This window comes from Gasterosteus aculeatus, chromosome 8 (assembly GCF_964276395.1).
Source record: "Gasterosteus aculeatus chromosome 8, fGasAcu3.hap1.1, whole genome shotgun sequence".
Lineage (NCBI taxonomy): Eukaryota > Metazoa > Chordata > Actinopteri > Perciformes > Gasterosteidae > Gasterosteus > Gasterosteus aculeatus.
In genome coordinates this window covers 14,923,482-14,934,524 of record NC_135695.1, presented here as the reverse complement: position 1 = coordinate 14,934,524, position 11,043 = coordinate 14,923,482, and the positions used below count along the sequence as shown (strand labels likewise).

General features: G+C 42.1%; 2 protein-coding genes across 2 annotated transcripts; both read left to right on the top strand.

Annotated features, from left to right (window-relative positions):
• The first annotated feature begins 1,452 nt into the window (after positions 1–1,452).
• On the top strand, positions 1,453–5,786 carry zranb2 (zinc finger, RAN-binding domain containing 2). Its single transcript, XM_040184290.2, has 10 exons — positions 1,453–1,692; positions 2,328–2,380; positions 2,477–2,585; positions 2,753–2,835; positions 2,934–3,010; positions 3,179–3,322; positions 3,413–3,579; positions 4,027–4,086; positions 4,633–4,782; positions 4,959–5,786. Exons 1-10 carry the CDS (start codon positions 1,637–1,639, stop codon positions 5,014–5,016), a joined length of 957 nt encoding a protein of 318 aa, XP_040040224.2. The 5' UTR covers positions 1,453–1,636; the 3' UTR covers positions 5,017–5,786.
• Positions 5,786–10,641, top strand: ptger3 (prostaglandin E receptor 3 (subtype EP3)). The gene is made up of 2 exons (XM_040184289.2): positions 5,786–7,420; positions 7,859–10,641. The coding sequence occupies exons 1-2, from the start codon at positions 6,566–6,568 to the stop codon at positions 8,177–8,179; spliced, it is 1,176 nt and encodes a 391-aa protein (XP_040040223.2). The 5' UTR covers positions 5,786–6,565; the 3' UTR covers positions 8,180–10,641.
• The last annotated feature ends 402 nt before the right edge of the window (positions 10,642–11,043 follow it).

Below are 11,043 nucleotides of genomic sequence, written 5' to 3'. Positions count from 1 at the left end.
AAGAAAGTGGGAGACTCCAGTTGAAACACTGAAAATGGGAACTTGTGTGGCCTCAGGTTCACGGACCAGCTGTGACGGTGACCTCCGAGAGTCTTTAACTTTCACCAACTGCAGATTGGAGCGACAGGGGCGCCTCTAGAGCAGCCTAAGCTCTGCTGTATATTATCACAGTGCAACCTAAAGCATTTCCTTTGTTCAATCACACCTAAACATATTGCATCTTACTTTCTAAATCTTAAATACCGGGTAATAAGAGCGGTACAATTATCTCACAAGGAAATAGGAAATGTATTTTGTCATTGCACTGACCCTTTTCATGCAACGTCAAGTCAGTCATTTTGCAAGACATGTATAGGATATGAAATTAATGACAATATAATTTTAAATATGTAATATCCTATCAAGATAAAATACATAATATACACCTGGCAAGTTAACAGTAATCCTCTTGATTTTTCTTTGTGAAAGTGACAATAAAAGAAGAGTATATTGTGCAAAACTCACAAAATAATTTTGAATGAAAATGTAATTATAATGTATCCTATATTGAACATGCAAAAGACTAATATATATTCATGATATTCATTTGCATGTTGAATTTAGAGAACTACCTGTTAGCATACAATCTATAGCCCCTCTTAAAAGTTAATTTTCACATCACCTTACACTGCTCTGATTGAGATGAACAAGCAAAATGGGTGACAATCGGTGGAGGAAAGACAGAACAAAACAAAACCTTAAGTTTTATAATGTGCAGTCTTAAACGTTGGCATTAATTGCCATCTAGTGGCAAATACTGGCATTGCAGTAAAACAACACTGGAAAGATCAAGTTCTTAAACTCCTAGAATTTGGATTAAGAGTGCAACATATTCATCATTCCAAACGGAAATGCACTGTCTCAGTCTCAGTATCTTCCATCCTATTTTACTCTAATCAACAATGGCATTGCATACTTTCCGTTTTCTTAAATTACAATATTGAATTTCCAACTCCCTGCCCTATTTCCCCCTTCATAAATAACAAGTATTTAATAAAGGAAAAAAATACACTAAATTTAACGGCTAACACGTTAGCTGGAGGGACGTAAAGTTAGTTTTATTTCATACATGTTTTGCTTCTTTATAGCCAATTTGCAATCTGTATTACTAAGAACATGCATATTTTCTGATAAGTTCCTGAGACATTTCTTGGATATAGCTTTTATTAATAACCCTATACATCAAACTGGCAGAGCCCGATTAGGCGAATACCACACCACCACCACATATAAAGGAGACTATTTTACGATTCTAATAAATCATTGCTGCATTTGCGTCTCCAGTGGGGGTCGGAAGAATTGGGGGAGAATTATTGCAGCTATAATTCTGTTATGAACTTGTGGCATTTTTTTTTTTTTTTTCAATACATCCACATTATATTGACTTATATTACGGAAAGAAAACACTGCCCGCAGATAGTTTCTCATAATTTCCAAATAATAGGGCAGTTCAGAGTTGTCCAGATATGCACCTGAAGGCATCAGTGGAGGGATCAGGAGGCGGAGGCTCCGACTCTGGCTAACTGTTAGCTGCTGCTAGAGCGGTCCGAGCACACTCGACCAACGAGCCAGCCAGTGTTAGCCAACAGCCACGAGCATGTCGGGGAAGAGTTTTCGAGTTAGCGACGGGGACTGGATTTGTCCTGATAAGAAGTGAGTGCTCCTCTGTTTTCGAACATTTCACGTACTCAATCGTTAAATGCAGCACTATAGTTTTTGTTTAAACTGCTGTCAGCTAACATGCAAACGGTGGTTAGCTCAACATTAGGCCTTCTGGCGTTTCACGCTAACGGCGACTAGCGGAGTAAACTAGCAACTAACAATTACATCGTTTTTATACTTTATTAGCTTTATTAAATGGTAAATAAACGCGGCGAATAAATCAAGCATTGCGGGTTGAGGGGCTGTGTTTGCAATTTACGTGGCGTGGTCTCCACAATAGTTGTCAGTGTGCGCAGACTTCAACGTTAGCAAGCTAGCTATCGTTAGCTTCTGAGGGTCGGGTGAGAGTCCCCACTCAGCGTTGTGGGCGGTGTTTACAGCGTCGTAGGAGTCAAGTTGTCGTGAGTTTCACAGTGCAACTAAAAGCCAAATGTCTGTCCGTGAATGACAGGCCAGCTGCCGGTCGTCCGTGCACAGGCCACCTGACGTGTGAGTGCCTACAAGCTAACGCTGAGGCACATGCACCATGAATAGACCCGCTCTGAGCTACTCCTCTTTTTGTGTAGCACGCTCGGTTCATGGCTAAGGGGTGATGTATATCTATTTATTCTGCACGCTTTTTGCAGGTGCGGAAACGTGAACTTCGCTAGAAGAACAAGTTGTAACAGATGTGGCAGGGGTGAGTCGTTTATGTCCATTTAATGTGTCTTGGAAGACGCTTGATACGTACTGTCCAAAAGCAGCTATATTAAATGCCATTGTTTTGCTTCCACAGAGAAAACCACAGAGGCAAAGATGATGAAAGCTGGAGGCACAGAGATCGGGAAAACTCTGGCTGAGAAGAGCAGAGGCCTCTTCAGTGCAAATGATTGGCAATGCAAAACGTACGTGTTTTTAGGCAATATGAAAAATGTTTCGTTAATCCAGAGTGTGGTGTAAATACAAAGATGTTCCAAAATGGGTGAAATTCCTGAGAGAAATGTATATATTTTAGCCAGTTGAGACAATGTTCAGTTTTGACTGTTTTTATTTTCCTTCTGTCTTCATACAGATGTGGAAATGTCAATTGGGCTAGGAGGTCAGAGTGCAACATGTGTAACACCCCAAAATATGCCAAGCTTGAAGAGAGAACGGGTAGCCCAACAATTCAGTAGTTTTCCAGTTTTTTTGGTGCGTCTAATGAGAGACTGTTATTGATTGCCTTTTCTTTTTTTCTGATACTTGCCTTTCAGGTTATGGTGGCGGTTTCAATGAAAGGGAGAACGTAGAATACATTGAACGGGAGGAATCCGATGGTGAATATGATGAAGTGAGTTCTACGTGAAAATGTACTGCATTGATCATTTAAAAAAAAATGCAGCTGACATACTGTAACATATAAGCATATGAGTGTTTAGGTCAAAAAACGTGTCTTAAAACATTTTCTTTGTCTAAAGTAATTTGCATTGACATGGTTGTGTTCTCTTTAATATCCAAGTTTGGTAGGAAAAAGAAAAAGTTTCGTGGAAGGAACTCGCCGCCCTCCAAAGAAAGTGAAAAGAAAGAAGTAGCAAAGGTTCCAGAGGATGAGGAGGATGAAGAGGATGAAGAAGATGGTGACCTTTCCAAATACAAATTGGATGTAAGTGTTTTGGCGTGAGCTGGAAATTCATGAATAGAAGTGCTGTAATATTTGCCAACAACAATGGAATATTACACACTTTCTCCTCAGGATGATGACGACGACGATGATGATGAGGAGGAGGAAGGAGATGTGTCAAAATATGACCTGGATGCCAGCGATGATGAGGACAAACCAGCTAAGAAAAAGGGCAGCCACTCTGGTTCGTCCCGCTCATCTTCGCGCTCCTCCAGCTCCAGTTCACGGTCGAGGTCCAGGTAAAGGGTACAGGTCACGGGTAACTCCAGGCAAAATGTCAGTATCAGCCAATCTTCCTTCTGGTTTACTGATCCAAACATCAATTACATGTTGTATTCTGCTAATTTGTTGTTTTTTTGTTTTGTTTTCTCAACCCCTCCCTGTCTGTGGTGTTAGATACTTGCTGTTCGAATTTAATTATTTTTCTGGATAATGCCCATTTCTGTTTCTGTAGTTTTGAAATGCACTTTTGTTTACTGTCTGCACTTGTTTACCGCTCCAGGTTTTAGTTCTATTTTCTGGGTTTATTTTTCCAAACACCCCTAAACGTTTAGTCAGAATATTTGCTTTAAGGCAGAAATAGTTTTACTCTGAATGTGTAGCATCGGCCTGTATTGCCATGTGAACCAGCAAACACTTGTTCTTGTTCAGGAAATACTGGAAAGGGTCTGCTTTTTGTCTTTCAGGTCCCGCTCTGGAAGCTCATCCAGTTCCAGGTCTGGATCTCGCTCGAGGTCCCACTCCAGGTGAATGAGGTGACATGCACTCTCTCGCTAAGAGAGTGCATGTATGGGGCTGACTGGAAGCTCCACGACAGACCTGTTGCCTAGCTTAAGTTTGACCACAGACTGGATCTGGCTTACTCCACTGCGGTCCTCCTTTGTCATTCTTCAGATAATCATTTGGAGCTGACGTCATTAGGAAAATCCTTGTATTACCCTCATGTGTTTTTTTGTTTTTGTTTTCCAGTCATTTTGATGTACGGTTCTTTGGGGTTCGCCATTAGGCCCAAGCGCTTAAAAAGTACCCAATATGTGTACTACCCAAAATTTGTAACTACAAAAAATCTGAATAGACGCCTAGGGTCTTGATCAAGCATCTAACAGCAGTGCTGGCTTTCGTTATATCCAGAGGAAGCTAAAAATGGTCTTTTGGCCTTGGTTAAGATGTTCTCTGTACCACTAGTTTCTAATAAAGTTCTCTTAATGGGAGAGACGCTTGATAAGTACCCACACTGTGGAGACGCTGTATCGACTTTACTGATCTCAGTGCTTGGTTTTCCCCCCCAAAAGATCCAGTTCCAAGTCTGGAAAGGGCTCCTCTCCCCAGAAGAGGTCCCGCTCACCTTCCTCCTCCCCCGAGAGGGGACAGAAGCGCAGTCGCTCCAGGTCCTCATCTGGAGAGAAAAGGCGGAAGCGTTCTAGATCACATTCGTCCGAAAGGTTTGGGTTTCTGTGGAATGGCACTGTCTAATATTAGCCAACTGTCGCCTCGCTTAAGGGAATTCAGATTTACAGAAACATTTTGCCTTTTTTTTGTTTTGTTGTTTTTTTACTGTGTACTTTTTGCTGAACTCGCTGACCTAGATCTTCTTCCCGTGGTGTTTGTGTGATTCCAGGTGCCGTGCCCCGTCCTCTGGATCATCCGATTCTGGCTCCAGTTCAAAAAAGAAATAACTTGATTAGAGCCTTTTAACACAAGTAAAGGAACCCTAGTAGAAAAGTGCATGTTGTGTTTAAAGGATGCAACTACATCATTTTGAGTATGCTGTTCATTTTCCTAATAAAAAAAAAAAGAAGTCTTATTTCCCTCAAAAAAAGGCGACCGGGCTTCTCCCTGACGTTACCCCATCATTACCAACTCCTGTGGCCGCAACCGCAGCTGTCCAATAAACAAGTGTGGTCCCGTAGAACAACAGATATACTGTGAAGCCAGCCTGCTATGCCATTTTAAACCAATATCTTCATTGCAGTACGTTTTTATTCAACTCGATTCAAGTAAATATATTTCGTTTTCTTTTCTTTATCCTTTTTTTCGTATTGAGAGCGTTCTTTAATAAAATAAAAGGTGAAGTACGTAAGCATCCATTTAAAATAACAGTCATAGCAATGAATTTTCATCTTGAATATAAATATTTTCTTTTTTTTTTTCTTTTTTTTTTGAAGGTAAGTATTTTACTTTATATTGCTTGTTTTAACTAAATGGCTACAATTCAACATTCTTTTAGGTGATTACTGTTTATTTTTTTACCATTCAGTTATTCCTCTTAATTTGTAACTTGGTGGAAACTTACATAGAGAAGAAAAAAAAAGTAGTGCTCCAGATTACTACCCCCCATAATAACCAACACCGTACAGTATATCCCGATCCCTAGTAGTGTGGCAATACTACTTAATTGGTGAAACAACACAAATGTACACTTGTAAATAAACACCTGTTGAAATGGTTTCTTGCAACGGCTTTAAGTTTTTTTTCCACGGTACGGCTGGAACGGTCACGCCTGCCAAGGCGAACGCTGTTTTAATAATCGTTCCAAGTGTGATTTATTCCACTATTACTACATTCAGCCATTCTCTTTAAGTGTGGGGATTTGAGTAATGCTAATACAGTTGTATAAAGTTATACAGCTGTCCACTGATGTGAGTTTGTTAGCTCACAATTAACATCCAGTTAGTGTCCTATTACCATCCGATCAATCAATAAACATTCACATTATAGTGGAATCGACTGGTGCGCAGTAGATAAATACTGAATGAGCTCAGCGTGTTGCCGTTCCCGTTCTGCTCAGCAGGAGGCGCTTGTTGCCGCTGTAACGCCGAAAAGTCAGAAAGGAATACTTTTAGTCCAAACACCTGTTAACATTTACGTCTAACAGAACATGACACGGGTGAAGAGCAGGTTGTTTCATTCCCTAATCTCGGATGAATCCGCCAGGTTTGTAATCACTAAAAATATACTCTCTAGGAAAGTGACCCGTGATGACTAAAAGTCTCTTCTAAACATAACCTAACTTCCCAGAAGTCGCACACGGTATTTTAAAAATGTCAAAGTGTGTCCAGAACCTTGTTCGCTTCCTGTGGGGCCAAGAAGAAGCCCGATCCTCAGTCCCGCCTCCAGCGCGTAAAGGACGCGACGCGCAGTTTACGCACTGCGTTCAGTTGAAGCAGACGATGCCGGACCCTCACACACCGGCTTTCAGCTGTAGAGAAACGCATCCTTTTCATTATGACCTCTACGGACCGCTGTGATTCTCCGGATAATTTGCAAATCAAAATTGGAGAGATGTTGGACTTTAACCTCTCCAAGCCATTGCGCGAAGGCAATATCACCAAGAATTCCAGCTGTGGATCGGTATCAGTTGGTTTCCCCATAACCATGATGATCACTGGGATGGTGGGCAACTCATTGGCTCTTATGCTGGTGTATATCTCTTACAAAAAAAAGGAAAATAAAAGAAAAAAGTCTTTCTTGCTCTGCATCGGATCTTTGGCGTTAACCGACCTGTTTGGACAGCTTTTGACAAGTCCAATAGTGATATCAGTCTACCGGGCGGACCTGAACTGGGAGCGCATCGACTCATCGGGCAAATTGTGCGCTTTTTTCGGTGTGTGCATGACAACTTTTGGCCTGTGCTCTCTCTTCTTGGCCAGCGCCATGGCGATTGAAAGGGCTCTGGCGATAACGAACCCCCACTGGTACTCCAATCACATGAAGACGAGTGTGACAAAGCAGACTTTGGCAGTCATATGGTGTCTCGTGTTGCTCTTTGCGCTGCTGCCCACCGCAGGGGTCGGGGAATACACCCGCCAGTGGCCGGGCACCTGGTGCTTCATCAGCACGGGCGACAGGAAAGTCCCGGGCAATATGTTCTTCGCCGTCACTTTCGCCGTGCTCGGGATTTTCTCCCTCCTTGTTACACTGTTCTGCAACGTGGTGACCATCCGGGGCCTGATCGTGCGCTGCAAAACAAAGTCCGGCACGTCTCAGTCTTCAAAGCAGTGGGAACGGCTGACCACGGAGACCGTCATCCAGCTGCTGGGCATCATGTGCGTCCTGCTCGTGTGCTGGTCTCCTCTGCTGGTACGTTTCCATGGCACGGATGGAACTGAGGAGGCCAAATCATTTCTCGACATACTGTCTCCTCCGTGATACATTGGTTTCATGATGTCGAGTTGCTTCATCTCTTGTTGGCAGAAGTAGACACTGTCATGTATGATTCCTCTGCCATGGACGGTAGCTGCCATTTCCCATTAAGGAGCAATCCACTTAGCCGAGTCCTGTTTTGGGGGGGGGGGGGGGGGGGCTGCTCTGTGTGCTGTGAGGTCCTGTCAGATACATATTTAATAGCCACAGGACATTAATAGAAAGCACAGCACAGTGGTACCAGGTAGTATCCTAGTTGTTACGGTATGTACTCAGGACTATCTGGCGACTTGGAACATTGAGTATTACTATTGTGAATTACAGAGTGCATCCTATGGGCTCATATAACTTTGGCCTGTCTCTCTCCTCGTGCAGGTGCTCATGCTGAGGATGATATCCAACCAGGTATCCTCACACGACTGCAGCTCAACCACGTTGCCCTCCAATCGCACCTCAGGCCGGGGTGTCCAGTTGGATTGCAACTTTTTTCTCACAGCGATCCGCTTGGCCTCCCTCAACCAGATCCTCGACCCGTGGGTCTATCTGCTCCTCAGGGAGATCCTCCTCCGCAAGTTCTGCATCGTGGCTAACGCAGTGTCCAACTGCTCCATCGAGGAACAGAAAGGGACCCAGACAGCCCTGGATGTCCTCAATAAGCAGAAGCAAGACGGCATCAACCCTCAGAAAACAGGTTAAGTCAACTTTTGACAGTCGTCTGACTTTGAAGCTGGGACGCATGGATACACTGTTGTCTTGGATGGGTTTTTTGAAAAACAAGGGGGGCAACATTTATGTCAGAACAATGGGAGAGGAGGTTAAAGTCTTAAGGAGAAGCGGGCCAACTCTGCTCTGAGTGTATTTTCTTTTTTCGCTGAGCACAAATTCCATTTTAAAGTCAGTGAACCAGCATAAGGATGCATGACCGTGTCGCCTCCTGCACTTGGCTGCCGCGTGGTGAGCGGGAATAGACCCATAGTTACCTTTCACCTGCAAGACCCAAGAACTGAACATGGGTGAGTTTGAATTGGCTTACATGGAAGATATGCATCTCCTGCTCTAGTTTAGTTTAGTTAGTGCTTACTTTTAACAACTTGAAGCCATAAACCAGGTAAAGGGGAAGGCTGGCTTTTTTTTGTAAATATCTGTAAATTATGAAATAAACATCACACGTGCTCATTTCAAGTTGTAAATAGCGTTGCCATATTCTACATGAAATGTATTGGTCGCTAAAAAAGAAAAATGCTAATGCTAAACTAAAGCCAGTTGTTGATAATAAGATTATTCATTTGTGTCTGTAGTAATAAGAATCAACTTGTTTCTGAGTGCTGACCGAGCTACCTGCTGAGTATCAGCTGATGTAAATTGTAAAATGTACAGTACGTGGTGTTCCTCGGCAAGCAGCCAGGACTATAAAATGTGAAGCTTTCAATTAGTCTCCAGTCCGCCTCCTGAACATGAGTGCACTGTTAAGTTTCTGTGCATATGCTTCTCAGTAATTTATAGCTTCGATTACCGTCTTGTGAAGAAGTGTTTGAGGGAAATGACTGTATTTGTGTTGATGAACGTTATGAGCTTATGGATCGGAGAGTGGCCTGACTCTGACGTATGTCATCGGATTAATGTTACTCTTGTTTTGTCAATACACAATGTGTAGTGACAAGTGTATCTAATTCCACCAGTCAAATGTTTATGGAGAGAAACAATCAATATTTACGGAGTCTTTTCACCGGTTAAAAAGATTGACGTGGAGAGAAGGGAGGTCTTTGGATACTTGGCTGACAAGGAGAGAAAAAGGGAACGAAGGAAGCCGTGTTCAAACTGTACAAATCATAATTAAAAAAAGGTCAGACCGTTATTTTTGTGTGTCGTTGAACAGTGGCTGTATTTACATTAACATATTCTTTAGGTGTTGCACAATTCATGCTTTTAATCCTGTGACGACTCAGACTTGTTGATTAAGAGGTCTTTGTAGCCTTCATGCTAACTCCAAGTATATGTTTATTGTTCATTTCTTTTGAATGGCACATCGCAATTCACTAGAGGTCCTAGATTAAATCAAGCTGCTTTTCAATAAGGTGATTTGGTTTTAGTGCCAGGTGATTGAATGTTATTTGTGCAATTGAAAATCCAATTTGCTTTCAGTGATATAACTAATATCTTTGATTTTTAGCAACTTTGACATGTATTGCACTGTAAATGTATTTGAAGGGATCCACTATCTCACTCAAGTTATCTCAAGGATGGACACATTTGCTGCCATGGTAACCTTTGGGGTATGAGACACTTATTCACAGCAACAGCACTTCCTTCTCACCACATCAACCAACAAGATCAGATTAATGTACGCTTTGTTTGGCGCGGAGCTGCCTTTGTCTCTGAAATGGGAGAATACACATAAGCTCAGTGATGATGAGCCTCACGGAAATTGTTAGCTGAAAAAGTCACGTGTAAAAAAGTCTATTGAGAAGCTGATCTGCATTAGATACCCACTCAAAACATTACCTTTGGTTATGAGCAAAAACTAATATATAGAAGGAAACAAATTTGTTCCGGAATCTGTTGCACACGTATCAGGAACTTGGCATAATTCATAATTATTGTAAAGCTCATTATCAGCTATGAACGCGCAGAAAACCTCTGTATCTTCTCAACAAGTCGTGGGTTTCATTCGTTATGACACTACTATGACGACTGTGGATTTTCATGAACGCTCCACTTATTCGACAGAAACGTATGGAGTTTCATCCATGAATTTAAAACAATGATTACGTTTGTTTTCAAGCTGCAGTCGGTTTAAAATTGACTCAATCAGCCTCCACATGAATCTGCGTCATGTAATTATCTCAGTTCCTTGCCCGGGACACTCTGAGGCTTCCCGCTCATCAGAATAATCATGCGAAGGAATATCCCTGTGAAGCTAAATGGACGTACGTTTGGTTTTGAATTTTCCAGTGAGTTAAATCTTTTTGCATCCAACCGTTCCCCAGTGCATCCGACTGCCACCGGGGAACAGAAAATGGCAGAGCAACAATTTATTCTTTGTAAATAGAAAAGCACGATATATTTCCACTCGGTATTCACAAGGGAAAGTTAACGCGGCTCTGCAGAATATCAATTTCACGAGAACCCGGGGAGACGCACAGGAAAAAAAAAAAAATCCACAAATTGCGGTGTATTGATCCGCCCAGTGTAATCTTCATCAAAGATGAGAGAAGATAGCTTCATTGAGAGCTCTGTCAGAACTCAATTTGCTCTCTGCTCCATACATGCTGTTGCACGTGAATCGCAAGCTTGATTGTACGGATTGTGAATGTTTGCTCACGTGCTTTAATCCTGTCAATTATTATAAGGAACAAGTTACTTCAACAGGTGATTTTAAAGACAAGTTCTGAATTCATAATTAACATGTGAATGATGCCTTTGAAAAAGACTTCACAAGATCTGCAGAATCTGGTGTTGCCAGCTGGCACCATCTCTCTCATTTAAATCACTAATGCATGGAAGTGATTCACTAATTGCCTCATGAGATGAGGAGTAACTTGATGCCTCCAGATTTAAAG

What these genes read in the sequence shown, in the direction of transcription:
- zranb2 (XM_040184290.2), top strand. Translation starts at nt 1,637, where the DNA reads ATGTCGGGGAAGAGTTTTCGAGTTAGCGACGGGGACTGGATTTGTCCT. An exon ending in AGTTCACGGTCGAGGTCCAG is followed by an intron (nt 3,580 to 4,026) that starts GTAAAGGGTACA and finishes TTTGTCTTTCAG; the next exon opens with GTCCCGCTCTGGAAGCTCAT. An exon ending in CGCTCGAGGTCCCACTCCAG is followed by an intron (nt 4,087 to 4,632) that starts GTGAATGAGGTG and finishes CCCCCCCAAAAG; the next exon opens with ATCCAGTTCCAAGTCTGGAA.
- ptger3 (XM_040184289.2), top strand. Translation starts at nt 6,566, where the DNA reads ATGACCTCTACGGACCGCTGTGATTCTCCGGATAATTTGCAAATCAAA. An exon ending in TGTGCTGGTCTCCTCTGCTG is followed by an intron (nt 7,421 to 7,858) that starts GTACGTTTCCAT and finishes CTCCTCGTGCAG; the next exon opens with GTGCTCATGCTGAGGATGAT.